Raw genomic sequence first — 22,066 nt, 5'->3', positions numbered from 1 at the left:
CACATGAATATTTATAGAAAAGTGTGATATATTGCTGCGTTAAGCGAGCCTGTTTATCGGCTTGCAGGGTAACATAACTAGCAGGAATTCCTTCACATCAAAGAAGTGAACTGTACGCCAGAGACAAAAACACTTGTATAGCCATGTTTGATGTGATACATGGAGGCTATGTTAACCCCTCTGTTTCTACCCAGGGATAGGAGGTTATTCATCCACTAATGAGAGGCGCTGACAGAGGAACAATAACAGAGGCCTCAGTGTGTGGAGCAAAGAGATCTAGCATCAAACTTTAGTGCCAGATGGTTGCTTCCTCTGGTACAATAAAAGCACTATTTTATTCTACATTACAGTAATTAATACCCGGTACTATAGGAGAGGCAAGATATCTGATGTGTCAGTGCCATCGTGGTTAAAAAATCCGTAATCTGTGTCCCGAACAAAGTGGTTCCCTCTGATGAGGATTTCAACAAAAGAGAGGAATGTGTGACACTGAAAGTGCTCCTTCCCTCTCATATGATATTTCCACAGGCAAATCCCACCTTTCAGGTCTGATTTGGGCCAACCACCAGTCTGAAAGCCACAGCTGGCATCACACTGGAGACCAGAGGGATGTGACAGACAATGAGAAAGAACCAAAGTCTTCCCTATCATACATGTTGTCATGTTTAACAGATAGTTTCTCTTTGAGATGTGATTATATTTACTTATGTTTCCATGTGTGATGACTTTGTCTATGTTTGTATTTTATATTATTTGCATGCTGTTTTTATTACTGATGCCCTACACCTCTCCTTCTCTATCCCAGCTTCCACTTCATTTCACAGTTTCCATCATGTAGACGAGCCGCACACTGTAATCCGCAGTGTCATTTCAATCCTAACCTACTCTGAGTGACATTCTCATCCTCCTCTCACCTCCTGTCTCCTCCTCAGCCAGTCCGTCTAGTTCTCTCATCCCATCTGCTTGAGGTAAGACTGCTCTGCTCTTTACTTCAAATAATGCAGATTAGGAAATAAAGGTAATAAAAGTCACCAATAAAACTGAACTGGTGTAGCTTGTCATTCGTAGCTGAATGCCAGGTAATCTTCAGTTAATGTAATGATTGAGTATGTCATAAACTGTAAATTCAATGCCCATGTGTTGTATGGTTTTTTTAATTGCACTGTTTGTTGTTCTGTATTCGAGCTTTCATATGTAACTGGTTACAAGGATTATCACACATATGTTTCTGCTGAACTGGAGATAAAGGTCATCTGTGTCATGATTCTTGGTTAAAGAACTGAAATCAACTAATACCCACACCACTATATGGTAATTAACATTTTTTTGGCTAAATATGCTTCTTAAATGTTCTAATCTTTTTTAAAGAATGATGGGAATGAGATTGTTTGATCAACAAAACCGCGTATTTCCGTGTACTGTGTCAAGTGAATGTAGGTCTGTTTGGAGAGGGCAAGCAAATAAATTACCCCCAGGTTGTGTAAAACAGAAACCATTGTACTGAAATTGTTTCCAGAATGTTCAATCCTTCTGGATGTAAAAACAATCTGTTTGTTTACAATAAAAATGATTTGAACTCATCTCTGTACCCTAATCCAGAATAATATGGAAATGATGTCTCCTGGCTCAATTTGCACGTAAACCAAAGTATATACTGTTATGTTAAATTGTCATATTTTCTTTAAAAAGACAATTTTGTTTTTAACAAAAAGAGCAAGGATGTCTGTATTGATGATTGGATTGGGGGAATAATCACAATTTGAGAAATGGACTTAAAAAAAAAAATCTTTTGTTGTTGTTGAATCCAGATGATTAAAAGAGGCACCTTCAGAACAGTATTAAGTGTTTTACACTGTTATCTGATAAAATGATATCAAACAAACCGAAACATACTGGCCACTAGATATTTGCTGGTGTGTTACTGTATTGTGTCCATCTGATGTCTGCTCCACTGATGAGTAAAGAAAGCAGTCTTTGGCTTGGTGTGTTCATATTCTGTTTGTTCCAATCTTCCTTTCTTCGCAGCTTTAGTGAACCTGCTGTGAGACGCTGCAACCATGGCCACTGTAAGTCGAATTATTTTGCAACAGACTCTCTGTTTACACCAGTTCAACAGTGTCTGGCTGCAGCTGAGTGGTTAAATACCTTGGAGCTGGGTTAAAAGCATCAGCTCTTGGAGCTTTGACTTTCAGCACATGATGCTGTTATTGTGCCAGTAGATGCTGGACTCTTAAGATGTTTTTAAGAAGTGGTTCAGAAGTTCCTTCTGTAATCATGTGAAGCAGATTAACTTGCCGCTCATTGGTGTGCAAAGTTTGGGGTCAGCTCACAATGGGTGCAGGCTCTCAGGTGCATGTGTGGTGTGTCTGTGTGGGCTGCCACTGATGTAGTCAAGCAGAAGAGTGTATATAATCTGTGACTTTGAAGGCAAACATAAAGGAGGATTTCAGCTAAACTGATTTTTTTTTTAGTGTATGACAGTATGCCCATAGAAACAGAAGAAAACTTGATGATAGATAATAACCTTGTTATACTGTTGTGAGCTTTCCTTTTTTAAAACTCTTCAGACTGGATCTTTCCGTATGATGTCAGAGGAGGAGCAGGCCATGCGGTCCAAACTGGAGCATTTGACAGTGAAGGATCATGGACCAGTGTTTGGGCCATGCCACAAACTGCCTGGCCACACTGTGCAAAAGGCAAAGCAAATAAATACATTAGTTCAAATCAGAACATTATAGTCCAATAGTTGGGATTCTTATTTTTGTTCCTGCAGACCCCAACATTTGTCAGATGTGTGTGGCCTTGTCAGTTTTCATGTGTTTTTTTCCTCCAGGCAAAAGATGAGCTGAATGAGACGAAAGAGAGGCGGGTGTCATCGCTGAAGGACCTGCGGGTCACAATGAAGGAGAAGGCGGTAGAGGGAGATGACCTGGCCAAACTGATACTGGAGCACTTTGGGGACAAACCTGACTCTCTGCTGCTGCGTTTCCTCAGGGCCCGCAAATTTAATGTTGTCAGAGCCCATGAGCTTATGAAAGGTGAGTAACAGATAATCTATTAGTCCATACATTCATATGTCAGCAACTTCTACTTCAGGTCTGTTGTAGAGAGATAAAAGTCTTGTTTCCCATATTATTTTGGCATCCACATTTTTAATTCAGTCTCTGCTTTATGGCTTCAGTAACTGAGGGTGAGACTACTTTTGTGCTTCTCATTAGCATGAATCCTGCCTATCACTAAGGCATGTGTTCATTAACCAGGGGCTTTGAGCTGGCTGTGAGTTTCCTCTGACAAAGCCCTCCTTTGTGTCCAAATGGGACAGCGAGTTTACTTTGTGAACCCAGAGCGTTCTGCTGGGAACTTCACAGTGCCTCTGCTGATTGTGAGGGATGGGGAAGGGGAGTTTCACAGTCCGAACATGCCTGCTTATTGTTTGCGTGCTTAGAACACACACAAACAGTTTTCATCCTTTATTTTTCTATCTATTTAATGATCAAAGTGTGTAGTAAAATGCTACAATGAAAGCATTTCAACAGTGTTATAGTAGGACTACTAGTACTAATCTAAATGTAAAATGGCCATCACCCCTAAACCCTAAGCTTAGACATACTGTAATACTCTAACACATGACAGTTATGAATGCTGAAGAACTTGTTCATGTGTGATAGAAATGTGAACTTATTTGTGTAATTGCTAGTGAATAAATATATGCATGCGTACACACACCATGCACGCACATTTACTCTGGGTTAATTGGTGCCTCAGTGTGAAGAGGCTCAGAGCAGCACTGTACAGGAGATGCACCAAGACAGTAGCATCATTGTGTTGTGTCACTGCAGCTGAAGTTTCTGTTGTGATGTACAGGTACTGTATGTGTAGGTTTTGGGGAGTTCAGCTAAAAAAGGCCTGTGGGCCAAATCCAGCCCTCTTATGAAAATATCTGGGTCCCCCAATGAAAGCCAAAGTTTTCTCTTTAAGAGTTTCTGTAAATCAATTTTCCATATATTTACTGTAAACATCAATATTAGTAACAGGCTGTATTATTCTTAAAAGAATTAAGAAGAAAAAGAAATACTCTAAGAAAAACAGTTGCATATAGAACTGCATCGCCAGTGCAGCTGTAGAACTACGCTGTTCCACAACAGAACAGTGGTTGAGAAGAAATGGCCCACGCCTGAACCTAACTGCAGACCCCTGCTCCAGGTTATGTGCACTTCAGGAAGGAGTATCCTGAGCTGTTTGAAAACCTGACCCCTGAGGCGGTCCGCAGTACTATTGAGGCAGGATACCCTGCGGTTCTGCCCAGCAGAGACAAGTACGGCCGTGTGGTCCTGCTCTTCAACATCGAAAACTGGGACCTGGAGGAGATCACGTTCGATGAGGTAACTGTAAAACAATCTCAGAGCACAGCTACACCTGCTTGGCATGCAGCTATATGCAATAGTTGAGGCAAATTTCACAGGGGTTGAACAAAATATTTGCCCATCTGTAAATCTGCTTGAAATCTTAAAGGTAGGCCTACTTCAAAAGTATTTATTAAAAATATTTCTCTAATTGGGCATTTGTGTGCATCACAGATCTTGAGAGCCTATTGTGTGATCCTGGAGAAGCTGCTCGAAAATGAAGAGACCCAGATCAACGGCTTTGTCCTGATTGAGAATTTCAAGGGCTTCACCATGCAGCATGCCTCAGGAATCAAGCCGACTGAGCTCAAGAAGATGGTGGACATGTTGCAGGTCAGAACAAATGCAAAAGGAAAGCTGGGAATTACCTGATATGGGACCTCTGATCTGTTTGTGAAGTCATTTGCCATTTTGTGTTTGTGCAGGACTCCTTTCCTGCCCGTTTCAAGGCGGTCCACGTCATTCACCAGCCTTGGTACTTCACCACCACATATAACATGGTCAAACCGTTCATGAAGACCAAGCTGCTGGAGAGGGTAAGGAGAGGGACACAGTTGCTAAAATCAGAGGTTTTTCTGACAACTGAACGCTGTTGCATTTCTCTTCAGGTCTTTGTTCATGGTGACAAGCTGGACATCTACTTTAATGAATTTGACGCAGACGTTCTGCCTGCAGATTTCGATGGGAAAGCCTCTGTTGCTGACTACCATGCCATCGCCACCAAGGTTTTTGGCTCTGAAGACACTGCTCTTTGAAAGAACAGCCACCCCATTTCAAACCCAAGAGTTACAGTGTCTTTCACGCTTGATGATTCTTTGGAGATTCAAGCAAAGATGTGGTCTATTTTAAGAGTCTATTTTTAGTTAGGAGCAGGGGGTGGTCAGCCAGTGAGTAATATTGTATATGGTGATGGGAATGGGACAGAAAAGGATAACTGATGGTTTGGATTTTACAGTTCTGACAAACTACATTTTTTGTTACTGTATAAGCTGATTGAGAACGAGGGAGCTGGTGATGTGATGATGTAGCTCATAACCAGAATGAGTTTGATTTGGTGTTCTTCCCCTTGAAAATGAATTACACAATACAGGTGCAGCTCAATAAATTGTGTAGTAAATTATTACTACACATTACTGAAATAAATGGACTTTTCCACGATATTCTAATTTATTGAGCTGCACCTGTAGTCTTGTGCCTACAATCCTGTCAGATGAAAGAGCACAGAAGGTATCAGAGTGTAAAGGGTGACTTTAGAAAATTATGAAGAGGGAAAATTGATAATAGCTTTGCCTCTATGTGATTTTTGTTTTGTCTCCTGATTCAGTGCCACAGAAATGGTTTGTCTCAACTGCCGTTTGCATTTTTGCATTGATATCCATGATGTACCACAAAGACCCAGTTTGAAATTTGTATTGGTTTGGAAAATGTTCAGTAAAAAAGATGTTTTTGTGTGTCTGTAGTTTTATGTGAATTCGATACTGTTCAATCACCCAGTTACTTTATATGACCAGATGGATGTTTCATAAAGGATTCAGGATTATTAGGCTTATTTTCAGCTAATTGTTTCATAAACAGGGCTGGGTATCATTCCAAAATTTTCAATACCAGGAAACGGTCCTATGCTTGTATAGTGTTTTTCTAAGCACTGCGGCACACTCAAAGTGCTTTCACATTATTTGCCCATTCACCCCTCTGCACTTAGACACAGGCAACATCATTGGGAACCTCTGCACTTAGACACAGGCAACATCACTGGGAATTCGATGTCTTGCTCAGGGACACTTTGACGTGTGGACTGGAGAAGCTGTGAAGCGAACCACCAACCATCCAGTTAGGAGATGACCAGCTCTACCTCCTGAGCCATAGCCACCCCTCTTTTTATTTAAAGAAGCATCCAAGTATTTCATGAGTATTTGCATAATTCCATAAAAACACTTTAGTATGATTTCCAATCAAACTAAAAAATGTTATATACAGTACCTTTAACAACCAAGGGCCAACTGGTTTTGTTTCATATATGGTTATTTAAACCTTAAACACATCTCCACCATCCTATAGCTGAATGTAGGCCAGCCACATCTTCATATAAAACTTAACAAAAAAGTAAAAATCATCCAAGTAGCAAGACTTTTGTGGTGCGGTGAAATTGTGCTCCAGTTTTAATCCTCACTGTGTTTAGATGTCTGTCGCTGGTCTCCATTCACCACTGTCATCTTCATCCTCCTCTTCAGAGAAGCTGCTGTGAATCTGTGTGCATCTGAACTGAGCTGCTTGGTGATGATGTACTAGTGCAGTGAAGTGAGGGCCTTTCTTCTCCTCACATGGTGGCTGTCCCTGTGGGTCTGCCTTGCAAGCCTTTCATTTCTCTTCAATAACTGACAGGATGGCGTGTTGTGAGCTCCCAGGCTGTGCCTCCATCTGAGAGGGCCTTGTGCAAATGAAACAGCTTTTTTATTTGCACTGTAAATATGAGAGTGTTTAGTGGATACCATGACACAAATGGTGCTTACTGCTTAAAGTCTGAGTTCTTTTTTTCCAGTTTAAACAGTTTGTATTTCTGGCCTTTAAATACACTACAATTAAAATAAAGCTAAGAAACACATTAAACTTGTGGCTCTAACCTCATGGAAAGTACATTTTTGCAGTTTCTTTAAAAGAAGCTCAAGAAACTGTGGAAAAGCTGACAAAATCGTACCTTTACATATACAGTAAACCTTGGTATTATTCATACAGCACAACAGCTTCATCTGCAACAGTTGTGCTCAAGTCATGTTTTAACTCTAAGTGGTAAGAAAACTGAAAAGGGAAAGTTGTTTTTCTTTTGAGAAAATAATTTATTTTTCAACACTAACCGTAGTTCCTCATATAATTAAAACCACACACACCATTGGTCTTCAACAAAAACACTCAGTGTTCAATATCATACATAATATTAAGTCATGTGACTGTGTCCCCTCTAGTTGTTGCCACATCCATTAGCATTAAAATGTTTGTAAACACAAAATTAAAGCTGTATAATGACACTGTACTGTATTAAAGGTCAGATCCCACATTCCATGAGAAAATGATGTTAAAGTATATACCATGTTTTGTTTTGATATGATTTCCCACTGAAATGGTAAAAGAATCCCCCCCTAGATAGTTATTGCCTTTTTTTCGGCCCTGGTCCCTCAAATATTAGAATATATGATAATATGTTATGGTTATATATGCCTTTTCCTTTTTCACTGTCAGAGGTTTTGGTTTTTGTTGATCAGAGGTGGTGATATGGCAGTATACACTAACTGTACATGTCTGCTCATCAACATGTATAATTTTTCACAAGACAAAGCAGTCACAACAATACAAAAACAAAAATTTTACTAAGAAAAAAATGCATCTACATAATACATACAAACCTGCATTTTTGTGCAAAGTTGGGGGAAGCACAGCTCTTCCTGTAGAAACAGGATTTGTGCTGGTGCCATCAGTATTCATCTGAATTGACTAAAAGCCAGAATGAACCCAAACCATGTGATTTCTGTTGAAATGAGAGCTGTGGACAAAGTCAACCACAAACTGTAAAATCTCACCATGTATGAATGAGAAAACGTTAGCCATGAAAGACTGGCAACTGTAGTTGCGGTCTCCCTGACAATAGGTGGCAGCAGTGACTTGTGATCTGAACAATAACAGGAACGACCGTCTTTAAAGGCAAAGAAAGACGTCAGCCACACTTCTCAAACAGGGATGCACCGACCCAAACACCACACTCTGTTAAATGGACTGGTATTATCCATTATGTCACTGATCCACATCACATATAGTTTTATTGTCAATTAAAATTTGTGTTTCCACTTTCAATTTCATAAATATGGTCATAGTGGGCTGCTGACTTACTGCCTCAGCAATCGCTGTTCTCATTTTACCTAACAGTTCAAAACAATAGAGCATACAAAGTTCCACACTGTGAGATATACAGATTTTTAATTTGGGGAAAAGAGAAGGACACTGATGTCAGATCAGTACTCGATGATGACAGATGCCCTGAGTCCAGAGGGACAAATTTGGATCGGTGAATCTCTATTTATAAGATTAGCCAAGGCAGCACTGATGAGATTAAAGCCTGGATTTCACAGTACCTGCACAGAATAATCCCTACATTTTAAGACATTACATGTCAAAAACCAACAGATCTCCATAAACTGGGTTTGTTAAATTGTCCTGGAACAAAGAGCAACCAATTTGACTTTGGTAGTTCTCATAACTGGTATTACAGTACTATTCTTTTGACAGAAGCAAAACATTAAACTACTATTTCCAAGGTCATGAAGGAACTTTACTGCTTTGGATGTTTGTTTTGATATCGATTCCATATCATTAACTGAAAACTGTTAGCATGAGAAGTTGTTCCATTTGATTTGGTTTTTAATATTCTGCACACTTCTGTGACAAAGTGTTTCTGAATTTTATTATGAAATGTCCTGATATGCCAAACTCCCTGTGACTTCAATAAGCGCTACTACTTGCAAATACTATGAAACCCAGGTCTTGGCCTAAATAAAATACACTGTTATAAACTGCTGCATATCTGTTTATCATCTCAAACCATCGAGCAGTGTCATCACAGTGTTCAGTAGCTACTGATACTGTAGCAGCAGCAGCAGTAAGCATTAGACATATTACAGATTACTTGGCTGGACAGCCTAAGCCCTTACAAGTTCTCAATTAGATTCAAGTTCTAAAAGGTCCACGGGTCCCAGTACTGCAGTAGGAAATCATAAAGACTGGCTTGTGATCAATTTTAACTAAAGTCTACGCTGCTGTGTTGCAAAAGCTTTAACACCCAGCCCGGTGAAGAAAACAGGAAACACAGTTTTTGAAAGAAAAAAAAAATCCCTAGCATTAAAATCTGTCTCTTCTTTCTTACATGCAGTAACACCACAATTTTACAAACAATCCACTAAAATAAACATCTTGTTTTGCATGGTATCCTCAGCCCTTCTGCTCATCAGACCTCATAGCTCAGATGAGGAAAAAAAAAACCCTGAAAATCTGCTTCACACTGCTGAAGTTTCCCTTTATCAGCACCACACTGGCCAATTTTCAAAACCCTAGGATCATCTGCTGGAAAATGTAAGTGTACTAAATTATTTGCACCAAATGAGGTGTTTACAGAGTTGAGTATTAGCCTCTGTGCAGTGGCAGTAAGTCTGTCTGTGCTATCAGAGAAGGAGATCAGGGACTTGGGCTGGACCCACAGCTGATCAATGCCAGACTAAAGACTGAGACACTGACGACGGACATCACGGGGAACACTTGAGTCATCTGGGGGGGGTTAAAGTGAGCTGAATCAAAGTGAAAGTATGAAACCAAGGGGATGGGGATGTGATTTATATCTGGGGTAGATCCCTGGTCATTTCAAGTGTCAATCAGGAAGATGTCATGAGGTGGAAGTTGTGTAACGTCCCACCATAATGCTCAAGTTTATCTACTGAACATTTTCTACCAACCACATAGCAACTGCACGCACAAAAGGAAAGACGTTATAACGGATAACAAACCATGAACACAGTCTAGATCACAGGTCTAACTCTCGGTCTACACAGGTGCACACAGACATCTACACTACATCTATGAAGTCACTCGCTCACTAACATACTACAAAGACGCTGTGCTGGTTAAGACAGCAGGCTAGACTATATGGCCTTGGCGGTGAAAAGCAGTTTCTTACAGGTACAGTAAAATGGGCACCGACTACTGCACAGTCCTTGTTTGGTGGAATAGGCGGATTCTTGTGTGCTCTTGTTTTTCCACTGGACTACTATAAAGTGGTGCTTATCTTCATATCTCGTCACATTTGGTCAACACCTCCATCAGACAACTGTCCACTGATGTGGACATGTAAAGTAACAAAAGGTTCCTGTTGAGTTTCCATAACAGAAAAGAGCACGAAGGCAGTTTAGTTGTTTTTGTTCCTTCACATACTGTAGTATAAGGGAAAGCAAAGGGGAACTGTGGTGAAGGCGTGTGACCGGGAAGTATGGGTCGGTAGCAGTGAGTAGCACCCGTGGAGAAGGCAGAGAAGAGGGAGCAGTTTGAGACTTAGTTCAGTTGTCCGGGTCAACAGAGCTGGAGAGGGTGGAGTGGCGAAAGGAAAGAGAAAAGGTGACAGAGACAGAAGTCGGAGGTTTAAGCTTCTTCCTCGGTGCAAGAGCTCTCACTCATGTGGTCACTGTGGCACGGAGGTTTCTGTTTCTCCCACTGGCACATAGCGTTGGCATAACCCACAGTCACTTTGTCCATCCAGGTGAGGGGTTGGGGGAAGAGCACTGCACCCTCGAAGAAGCCCAGGTGGCCTCCGTGTAGCGTCAGGGCAAAGATCACATTCGGTTTCTTTGCTAAAGAACAACACAGCACAGTCAATAGGACTTCTGTACACCAACACTGCACACGTGGGCTATCCAGAAATTATTTTATGCCTGTCAGAGATAGTGAGGGAGTGCCTGTGTGCTCAGCTGATAACAGTGTGACTCAGTTTCTGGGAGGTATGTTTAGTACATGAAGTTTGAGCCAATCAATAAGCTCCTAAAGGTACAAATTCTCTAACTGCATAAATGTGGAAAGATGTAGTGAATCCATTTGTACCATTCTTGTTATTCACAATAATTAAACCCTGAGACTCACAGTCTGTTATGTCCTCAGTGCAGACGCTGCTGTATGAACCTGTGCCAAGTGTTGCAGCTGTGGACAAGCAGGCACAGTGGTCTCCTGACAAGGACTGGCATGGGTCTCTCGATTCTACTACTCTTATTGGGGTCAGGTGAGGAGGCTGATGCGGTTGCCTACTGATGAAGATCCCACAGGGCTTTCACCGCTCTGCACTATTCATGACCATTGCTGAACTGCCCTGGAACAAGTGAGTGCTCGTCCAGACCCAGAGCAGAATGGTCTCAGAGCAACTCATATTAAAATTAAGACATTTTGAAGACAAATATATGGGTGCACTTATTGTTTCAAGCTTCAGTGTACACAACCCCTCTCCTCTTTTTCTGGTGCAGAGGCCATGCTTCAATGTTATCTGACACTGTGTCACCGCAACATTCAGCACCTTAATGCAATGAAAACAATCTCAACCCTACTAATGAAAGGTGAACATACTTTATTTAAACATTAAGTACAAGTTTTCCATCTCCTTGACTGACTTAAAAATAAGCTGTAAAGTCTTCTTATAAAACATTTTAATCTAAGATAATTACAGTACCAACATAGCCTTTTCATTTGCATCCTTTCCTGGAAGTTGCGTGTCTGAGTCACTGTTTTGCATTTTACTGCACAGGGAGAACTGATCTTCTCTGCACTAAGTGTTGTTCTCTAGAGGCATACATCAGACCGAGTCACATGTCCAGTCGGGACTCAACCAGCCAGACACAAAAACACTTAAAGGAGGATTTTCTAAACTGTGGTCAACAGGTTTAAGTGAGGTTCAAATGAGGTTTGAACTTCCTGTATAGTCCACTGCAGGTTAAAATCTTTGATTTTGGGAAGGAGTTAAATGCACTTTAAACAGGGGCCTTCAAGTGTGTGAGTTACAACCGCTGAAACGCATCAAAGGACATTACTCAGGCTTAGCCTCTGTGCTACACCCTGTCCTGTTCAGGGGATGGAGCCAACACATCACCCTGTCAGACTGCAGACATGCCTTCTGAGAACAAAATGTAGGGTGAAACTTGCAGCCATCAGTCAGACAGGACAAACCTGTTGTTGAAAATATACCCGCTGATGATCTGTCAGCAGGCGTATCGGCTACTTGACAAACTCAAGTACTGAGCTTCACTGTAGGGGCCCAAGTACTGAGTATTATTTTCAGTTTACTTTTATCAGAATTTTTCTTCTGTATTAAATATTCAGTATAATTGAGTATTATACATTTTTCAGATTGCCTGGGTTATTCACTGCAATGTTTAGTTACCTGCTAATGTGCGAGGGATGGTGAGCAGTGAGTCATGGACCAGAGGGTCATCTGCAGAGTTGACCAGCAGCAGTGGCACATTTACCTGAAAAGAATTTAAATCCATACTGTTCATCACACAAATATGGAAACAGGCCAAAAAGAGAAACAAAATAAGAGATGATGTGAGGGATATGCAAACGCAGCTCTTACATTGTGGATATAATGAACACAACTCTCCTTCTCATAGTACTCTTTGAGAGAGCTGTGGCCGTGGAACTTTCTGTTGAAACACACAGAAAAAGAAGAATCGTTAAAAGAATTTGGCAGAGATGAAAACCTGGCTGAGAACCACAACTCAAATATTTCAGATTCTCAGCAATGACAAATAAATGAACACTACTGTAAATAAGTAAAATACACAAATGGAAATTCAAAAACACAGATCTGTAATACACAACATCAAAACAACACTCAGATCCATGACTTTCACTAGAAACGGTCTCACAACAGTTGTCTCCTCACATACTGTACCTCATGATGTTGTCGTCGATCTGCATGAGAGATGTCGCCGTGTATAGCCGACTGAGGTCCACATCTACCATTTTAACTGAGCTTCCTCCAAACAGACTGTGCCTGTAACATGCAAAAAATACACAGGTATAATCAGAAGTGCAGTAAATAACTCACTCACTAGAGCAAAGAATTAAGGGACCCAATGCCGACCCCAATATTCTTTGTGGAGTAACGTATTGAAGTCAAAAGAGAAGACAAATGTTTATCATTCTCAACATTTTAAAAATGCAAAGATCCTCCACAGTGTTGTTAATATTTTATTTGGCCCTTCCCCTTCACTTAGGAAAAACGCAATAACCTCTGACTAATATTTCCATATAATATAACAGGATTGGTACAAGAAGAGCAGTCTCAACTTGCTTAACCCTCACAGATGTTTGATGTTCCCCTGTAGCACAAAAGGATCTAAAAAAGACCGATCAGGATCCACTTAAAAACATTTTCTTCCCCTGTATTTTTAGGATGATCCATAGTTTTTCAGGAATGTTTAGAGAATGTTTAGAGACCATGTTGTCGGTCATATTGTTGCTAGAGGGCAAAACAGAAAACACCTATGTAAAAGTAAACATGGTCAGCACTTTCCAGTACTGGAAAACTGCAGGGAAACCATTTGTAAAGCATGTGTGAGACCAACACTGATACCTGTGTGAGAGGATGATCTTCTTCATATTATCAGCCATGAGAAAGTTGTAGAAGCGTCTGAAGTGATCCCACTGCAGGAATGTTTCCTGAGCTCTGAGAGATGTAGACAAACAAAGGATGTCAGGTTTGCACAGCCTGTCTTCATTCCAAACAACATACTGAATGTCCTGTGTAATCCACTGGACAAAGAGCCGCACTGGTGGCGGGCAGCAGTGGTGTCAGGCGTTCATATGCAGCTCACCGATTGGCACAGGCTGAAGCAACACCACAGCTAAACATATTCAACAAATAACTGAGCATAAAAAGTAAGATTTACTAATCACTCCATATTTGTGGAAAACGGGGAGAGCCACAGGTCTCAGTGGATGAGGACAGAAGGGCCAGCTTAGCTTTGGAAACTGACATGAGAGGGAAATTTATTAAAAGGGGGGGAAAACTGAAGTAAATCAGTAGGAAAAATCTTGAGAATCACCAGACTTTTACTTTCAAACACAGAAGCTGCTGCTCAGTCCAACATAAACACAGGGTCCACTCCATGACCCATGTGTGCTGGTGGTTCAGAAATACCACCAAAATACACTGGTTTGTCGTTGATAAAATGTGACTCCGTACAAAAAGTGTTTATTCTAGACACACTTTAGACAGCCAGTTCAGTCCATCACACTGTGCAAGCCAACCTCTCTGCACCGTGTCTCAAAGAAATGGGATTTTAGTGCAAATATATAATATGGAATAGACAGTGCAATAGAACAGACTGCATGAATAATTTCAAAGCATTAGCCAGCACTCAGAGGTTCATGGGCCTCTGGGGCAAGTGTTACCACTGCTTATTTAAACAAAGTCTTTCAAAATAACATATGCCAAGTTACATCTATTAATTAGGATTAAAATAGTAAGAGTGGCTGAATAAATCAACAGTGATAACAAAGGCCTTTTAATTAACAGATGAGAGGAGCACAACCCACCTGAGAGCGCTGTACCCCTGACAGACGCTGACACAACACAGCACTCGCTCCTGGTTCATTCTGTTTTCACCCAGGAACTTGCATACAATGTTTCCACCCAGACTGAAACCTACCACGATCAGCTGGGTCTGAGAATACGCCCGCTTAATGTAGCCAACCATGGCTGCAAACTCCCATGTGCAGCCTGTAAGAGAAACGGTAAAGAGTTACCAGTCAGTACATAGAGCAACACCTCTAAGGCACAGACAGATTTTCTCTGCTCAGCAGTTACAGCTGAAGGTGACTTTAGCTCAGGCTATTAAATTTATGTCATTGTCAGACACATCAAATAAGCTCGGGTCTGAAATCTGAAGCGCACATAGCTTTTTAGCTTTTACCCTGTACTAAGATTAGTCAAAATAAAAACAAATAATATTAATATACCTAAAAGTAAACCTCATTACTTAAAAATGAAGAAAAGGTGCCACTAATAAATACATTTTTTTATAATCTGCTTTGAGCTAATATCTCAGCGGCACTCACTGCAGTGAGTGTGGTTTCTGGCCAGTGTTTAAGCCTCGACCACACAAGATAACTGGTAAGGAGCAAAAAGGATGAAGCAGCACTAATCAGATTAAACTAAATGTTTTTTTTCCATTTTATAAACTGAACTATCATTCCTAGATACTACTACTTTGAAGAATTATCTCTATGGTGAAATACTGGCTTTCCTCTCTCTCTCTTAGGAAAGTACGACTGAACTCAGCTCCCTGCTCTCACCATAAGTAAACATGCGTGGAGAAGTAAGCTCGATGTTGGGAAGAGCTCCCAGGTGGTTCAGCACAGCACAGCGGTAACCGTCCCTCTGGGCGCAGTCCACAAAGGTTCGAATGTATTGCTTCTCACTATGGTTACCGATACCAGGGCATATCACCATAGTGATGTCATCTGGTGAAACAGGCAGACAGGTCAGAGAGATATTTACCAGTGACAAATACGCAAGCACAGATATGAAGGAGAGCCTATGTATGTTATTCTCCTAAACAGCACACCACAACAAAGCAGCGCAGACAATCCGCAATAAAGGATTAGGCTGTTTGTCTAGTATAGGTTTAGCAAAACAGAATGGAAATAGTAACGCTACTGTTTTGGGAAACCAAATGTCATGTGTCTTAAGCTTCCTGAGAGGACTATGAGGTCAGTGTTGAGGTGGGAGGGTCAAGGTTCAGCTGAGGCATTCAAAGAAAGGACTCCAACTCTAAACCTCTCACACGACTGCATTGCAAACATGTTTCACCTCGCTAATGCTCAAATAAATAAATAAATAAATAAATAAAAACAATTGCAATACCACAGCTGACCTGGAAAAGCTGGCAAAAATAACCAAAGCTGGACATAGTACTACTGGTGGCATTGCTTCTTTTTAAATATCTCAAGTCAAACTTTTTTTTATATAGTCCAACATCCCACATTTGTCTCAGAGGGATTTATAGCTTACAACTCTACCTATCCCTGACCCTTGAATCAAATAAGGAAGGACTCTTATCAGGAACAACAAAATGGGAGAAACCTCAAGAAGATCAGCAGAGGAGGGATCCCTCATCCAGGATGGACTGACACTCAATAGTGTCACATAAACAGACTAAACAGAAGCAGTAGATTACATTGTAAAGAAAAATAAGTGCACTATATATCTAGGAACTACAAAATATATTCATACTTGTACTTTTAGCAGTAAAGAGACAGTTAGCCAACACATAATAGGTATTGTCCTAAAAACAGCAAAAGGCTGGTGAAGAGATCTTGATCAAAAGCATCACCTCCTGTTCGATGGTCCCCCAGTGGCTCAAAGAGGTCAAAGGTTGCAGTGGCCCCATCATGCATGGGTAAGTACTTCCTGATTCCACTGGGGTGAGGAGAGCTCACCCGACCCAGTTTACCATAAAGTGCCGTCTGGAGGTGACCACTCTTACCCCACAGTAAGGGAGGAATGTACCTGGAAAACACAACAATGGACTCTGCTTACTCTGCTGACACACTCTGTAAGAGCACAAGGTTAGTGCTCAGAAATAACAACCCAATGGTATCCTGAGCACATACCTGTAAACTAACACTATTTGTGTATACAGTACACAAACCAATCATAGTGACAGTAAGTATCTGCAGGGAGCAAAGGGCTCAGTTACATTAAACTGTTACACAATCTTACGTTTACTGTGGCTACAACAATTACTACACCTAGAAAATGCTCTTACATAAGAGAATTGTCCATCAAAAAGCAGACGATTTCCATTTGATGACACCGTAATCACCTCCTGTATGCACTGTATGGGGCCCTGAAGTTTAGCCACTCTTTTCTAGGAGGTATTCTGCAGGTTTAATGGATGACTACAGGGAGAGGACAACCTGTTGTTGTAAGGTCAGTAAATATAATTATATATAAATGACAGACAACTTAAATCCCAAACTGCTTTTTTTTCCCTCTGCTGGTATTTATTGTTTTTACTTCCACCAAGGAGTTTATGTTTTTAACACTGTTGGTTTGTTCATGGCACAACTCAAAAAATTAAAAAATGGAACAATCCATTACATTTTGGTGGTGGTGCAGATCATCACCCAGATCCACAAAGTTTTTTTTATGGCATTATGAGGAAACTGAGCTGCCGTGGCAAAGGACTGCACCCTCTGAGTGCTGTGTAGCTCTCTAATGAACAGGCCTAATAAATCATTTTTGACCATTTAAACTTCAGATACATACACATAAAACTGACAAACATTGCTTCTGAATGGAGGATAAGTATTTTGTGTTCCTCAACTCATATGACTGAAAATTTAGTGCATGCCTTTTTAGTACACTTTATAAATATTACTGATGTAAACAAACCTCAAACCTTAGATACCAACTTATATTGTTAGAAACTTTGTCAAGCCTTAGTTTCTGTATTACAAGTCCGAGGGAGTAACAGCGGATTCTGTCTTTTCTGAGTTTGAACATTTTGTTTAAACTTTAATCACTGAGCGGTAAATGTCAGCTTCTCACACAGTGTGTGCAGCTGTACAGGAAACAGGAAAAGTAAACAGATGCATTAATATGGTTTGATGAAGCAAAAATCTCAAGTCCAGATCAAAGTGCAGAGGTCAGAGGCTTTTGATAGCAACAAGCACACACCACACACTACAGCTGCTAAAAATAAATGACTTGTCTTGACTATCTATCAAAAATTGCTTTTAAAAATGGATTAAGGGCAACGTTGGTGTCCCATAGAGTATATCTAAAGGTATATTACAGTAACTGCATGGGACTGGACTTGAACCACTTCACTGTCCTTTACTTCTGCCTGTTTTCTCTGGTGCTGCTTTCACATGCACATGTAACATCACTGCTGTAGCATCAAGGATCCCTAACAACCAACTAAGGTGTATTTGTGCCTTATTTTATGTCAAATTAAACTAATGAAACAAAACCAAGTTAAAGACATTTGTTGTGGCTTTCCTCTATAATAGCTAACCACCTATGTGCATGTTCCCAAACACAGCCAAATAAGAATGATGTTGACTCTGTTAACCTCACAACACCCCTCTGGTGCTTTCCACTGTGCAACTGATCTCTGTTATGCAACACAGCAGGATGCCATTATAAGATCTGAACATGACGTTTCATCAGCACAGATGATACTGCACCCCAACATTAACAATGCCGGTGGGTTCCAAGACTTCTGCCATGTCAGTTAAGCTACACACAGGGGCATGCAGTACATGTCTGTGAGCAAAATATGATGGCTCAGGAGGGAATGACAACAAGCCAGACTCAAATGTAAACATCAGTGTGGCCTTATGTTTCAATTACACTACAGCTGAAAGGCAAAGGGCTCAGTAAAAACAGTTACATAAGCAGACACTTGTCCCAAAGGCTTGGAGAGAGGAGCCCTGCAGAGATGAACTTTCCTCTGGAGTATTTAATCATATTATAACATTTATTTGTATAGTGCCTTTCAAACCCTATGCTGCCTACAAAACAACAAAGCAAAACCACAGGAATAAAACCCAAAAGCAAGAAAAAAGTCAAAACCAAAGTTACAATAGCCCTTTACAGAAAATAAGACGGATATTAAAAGTTTAGTGTGCATGAAACATAAAGGCTAAAAAGCTATTGTAAAACATGCTGTGCACCACTGAAAATGTTGGAAATATTTCTTAGACGATAGAAGCAGGACTGGAGAAGCTTGCTGTCAAACTTGAGGCTGGATTCAAAGAATTCACCTAAGTTTTTGTTTTACTGCAGACTTGATGTTTTTGGCACCAAGATGTAACTTAATCTGCAAATGCCGGTTCTCTGGGCCAATGACAAGGACCTCCGTCTTTTAAGAGTCCAGCTGTGGAAGAAGTACATGCATCCAGTCTTTCACTGCTAATCAGTTAACCAGACAGGACATGGAGGTGTCACTGTGCTTTGTGGGAAGACAGTGAGAACCTGCCTTATTCCAACAACCAATGGTTTGCATCAATAATTATAAACTCAAATGAAAGATTCAAATTCCAGTAAACATCAGAGTTACCATGAGGGAAACCAAGCATTGTCCCAACTACAAATCCTCTTGCTTTGCAGCAAATAAGGCTATAGTTGTAATGCAAGTGTGACAAATCCAATCTATCTTTGGGATGACGCCAAAATTACAGCCTGTTGTGTAATTCATACCAGAACTGAGGGTAAAGCACACTCAGGAACAGGACAGACGGGACCAATGCCAGACAAATTGCCATCTTCACTGCAGCCCCAGATGGCCTAGCAGCAGCACCATATCCATGGTAACAGTTTGAGTGGCAGACACAGAACTAAGAAAACAACTCACTCTTTGGTCAGCTGTGGACAGGACTTGAGAAGGAAGCGGTTGAGTGGCGTGTTCTGGTAGGTGAGGTCTGGGGCCGCGGTGGGGCTCTTGAGGTTCAAACAGCGGACGATGATGTAGAGCACTGTGGCCACAGCTGCCAGCTTCATGCCATCAAACATTGCGGGCATCTCCGGAGAGATGGTGTGCACGTCTGACTCATGGGTGCTCATGATTATTCTGAAAATCACAACAGTGGACTCACTGCTTTCACTAAAATGCATATATAGACAATAAATAAAGAACAGCATTTTGAAGAGAACCTTGTACAGAAATGGAAAAGAGAAATAAATGATGACTAACAGACCTAAATATTCCTCTTGGTGCCCAAGGTGCTGTAGCAACAGATCTGTGGGAAGAGAGAGAGTGCCTCAGTCAGATAAAGCACAGTTATTTAATAATCCACTCATCCTAATTACAACAATTACAGTGACAATAGTAAAGAAGCCTAGCTACATGGAAAATAGAGGTGCTGACTTTTAAATAAACTATTACAGTTGGCAGACACACTGTGATTCCATACTGTGTAATATGACTTATGTTTTCATGCACCAACACAGCTATGCCTTATAACATTTAGTGAAAATTTAAAAAAAAAAAGAAAAAATAAACACTTGAGCTGTGAAATTTTCAGAAAAAAAGGAAGTGTAAAGAGCACAGAAAGATCACAGAAGCTCCCCCTAACACAATTAGAGAAGTTGTGGTACAAGATTTCACAAAAATAGATGACAGCATTTAGCATTATTATGACCAAGTACCACACAATACTGCCATTAAAAAGAGAATGTGCTGCAGATGTCTGCTGCTATAATGCAATATCCTGCTAAAACAAAATGCAAAGCTAAAACAGGCTTTTACTTACATTGTATATTCAAGCCAGTTCAGCAACAACCAAGTCTGAAAATGTGAAGCAATGAAGTCACAGGGATGTGGTCAAACCTGAGGAGCATTAAAATAGGACACAGTTGAGTCCATTGAAGCATCCTGATTATGTCAACTGTACTACCCTTCTCCAGCCATTTTTCTTACACCATAGTACTACTTGCATTAAAGTCTCAAGACCAGGACTGTTCTTAAGACTCCCTAATAATTATTATTTTTCTTATCAATTAATCTTTACAACTTTAGAAGCTGTTTACAACTTAACAAATTGTGTTAAAATATATTTTCTTTTTAAAGATTCTAATTTGAATAGTTTGTTTTATTGTTGGCTGGTGGTCAGAAGTTAGACACATCATCAACCCACAACACACTGAGTCTCTGTCTCTGTCTCTGACCTCAACCCCACCTAAAGATGTATCAGGAGAAAGTATACTTATATGCCCACATGTTCTTTTTTCTAATTAAATGTATACAGTACACTGTTTAGTCTCAATAATCCAGTCTGACAAAGCTTTGCTGATACCAAATAGGTTTTCTGGTGTCACTAAGGACAAAAAGTTAGCACGACTGCTTCAACATTTTTAGGACATCACCTACGGAATAGCTTTAGAGTTAGACTGCGTCTTTTATAAGTACTAGTCATATTAAAACATCCCCTGCAAACACAACCCGACCACAAACAGAATAGTCCTCAGCTAAATACGTTTACCATTAAATAACCCTCCCCATATCTACACAGCTAATGCCCGTCTACTCCGTCGCAAACAAATCCAATGACTCTATCTGTCCGTGTGTATTTAGCTAATGCCAAGAGTCAGAGGGTTTAGTATAAGCCACACTGTCAGTTCACTAATAAAGTCTCATTTGTTAGCCTACCACCTAGCATTAGCAGCTACTAACAGCTCGTCCTTCGTCACGACTCAAACCAAACCAGTGAGGCGTATACACATCAAAAAAACATATTGTAATGACAGAGGTTAGTCACCGTTAGCTGAAAAAAGGTTGTGAATAGCCATATTACTGGAGAAAGGAATGGAGGTCTTTCTGTGTAGTTGTGTTAGGTTCGTTTAAGAGCAGCCCATCCGCATCCCTGTTCGCCTTGCCCGTGAGGAAAATGAAAACCATGTCGTCCTTTGGACGACTTTGCTGACCAACCTATTATTTTCCACAGAAATTTCAAAATGATGCATATAGGCTAAAATCAACCCTGCACCATCTGTTTTCTTTTTAACCTTCTTTTTATGCAGCCTATCTTTTAGGCACTGAGTATCCGTCCGTACTTCGTGTTAATAATCGATCTATCGAGGCAGCATCATCTGAGCTTGTTACCCCCCCCTACAGCGCTTGCCTCTTTATCTTACTTACCTCAGCTGAGAGAAAAATAAATAAAATCCTTGTTAATTTAAATGTCTTGTTTATCATCATGGCATTTCATTAGTGTGTTTTTGTTCCTATGAACCATGGGTATCCGATGTGCAAAACCCCTTCTAGGTTATCGAGCCGAGGCAATAACAGTAGCTGACATCTCCCATCCCACTTCCTAGACAAAGCTTTAATTTACATATCGGTGTTCTCATTGGTTAGATCCGCAGATGACGTAATGTCACGTTCCTGCGTCCGTCAGTACCACGCCCTTAATTACAAACCATTTCTATTTATTTATTCGATTGTTGAATGAGCTTTAGTTTATTTTGGGATATTTTCAATATTCAAATTACTAAACATATAATTGTTTTAATTATGGTATTATCTCTGTTGACAGCTTAGTATCATACTGTTTTGGACATCCAACCGATGAGCTGG

At 40.5% G+C, this 22,066-nt stretch overlaps 2 protein-coding genes across 6 annotated transcripts; one reads left to right on the top strand and one right to left on the bottom strand.

Annotated features, from left to right (window-relative positions):
• Positions 1-917: 917 nt before the first annotated feature.
• On the top strand, positions 918-5,823 carry LOC109963357 (retinaldehyde-binding protein 1-like). Of its 3 annotated transcripts, XM_020605822.1 has the most exons (9): positions 932-968; positions 1,186-1,311; positions 2,026-2,066; positions 2,568-2,696; positions 2,834-3,038; positions 4,204-4,382; positions 4,578-4,736; positions 4,829-4,939; positions 5,012-5,823. In XM_020605822.1, exons 3-9 carry the CDS (start codon positions 2,058-2,060, stop codon positions 5,156-5,158), a joined length of 939 nt encoding a protein of 312 aa, XP_020461478.1. In that variant the 5' UTR covers positions 932-968; positions 1,186-1,311; positions 2,026-2,057; the 3' UTR covers positions 5,159-5,823. The 3 variants fall into 3 exon arrangements, with proteins under 3 accessions (XP_020461480.1, XP_020461478.1, XP_020461479.1); XM_020605824.1 differs by lacking the exon at positions 1,186-1,311 and having other exon boundaries at positions 918-968; XM_020605823.1 differs by lacking the exon at positions 932-968 and having other exon boundaries at positions 1,181-1,311.
• A 1,925-nt stretch (positions 5,824-7,748) lies between these two features.
• On the bottom strand, positions 7,749-21,806 carry LOC109963337 (monoacylglycerol lipase ABHD2-A-like). 3 transcript variants are annotated; one of them, XM_020605773.1, is made up of 12 exons: positions 21,629-21,806; positions 20,244-20,320; positions 19,689-19,730; positions 19,346-19,561; positions 16,316-16,491; positions 15,276-15,443; positions 14,517-14,700; positions 13,552-13,644; positions 12,868-12,969; positions 12,547-12,616; positions 12,355-12,439; positions 7,749-10,783 (listed from the first exon to the last, which is right to left on the bottom strand). In XM_020605773.1, the coding sequence occupies exons 4-12, from the start codon at positions 19,552-19,554 to the stop codon at positions 10,575-10,577; spliced, it is 1,296 nt and encodes a 431-aa protein (XP_020461429.1). In that variant the 5' UTR covers positions 19,555-19,561; positions 19,689-19,730; positions 20,244-20,320; positions 21,629-21,806; the 3' UTR covers positions 7,749-10,574. The 3 variants fall into 3 exon arrangements, with proteins under 3 accessions (XP_020461429.1, XP_020461428.1, XP_020461430.1); XM_020605772.1 differs by lacking the exon at positions 21,629-21,806 and adding an exon at positions 21,249-21,586; XM_020605774.1 differs by lacking the exon at positions 21,629-21,806 and adding an exon at positions 21,285-21,586.
• Between the last annotated feature and the right edge of the window lie 260 nt (positions 21,807-22,066).

Source organism: Monopterus albus, unplaced genomic scaffold (assembly GCF_001952655.1).
Source record: "Monopterus albus unplaced genomic scaffold, M_albus_1.0 scaffold72.1, whole genome shotgun sequence".
In the NCBI taxonomy this organism is placed as follows: domain Eukaryota; kingdom Metazoa; phylum Chordata; class Actinopteri; order Synbranchiformes; family Synbranchidae; genus Monopterus; species Monopterus albus.
This window is presented reverse-complemented; position numbering and strand designations above follow the sequence as displayed.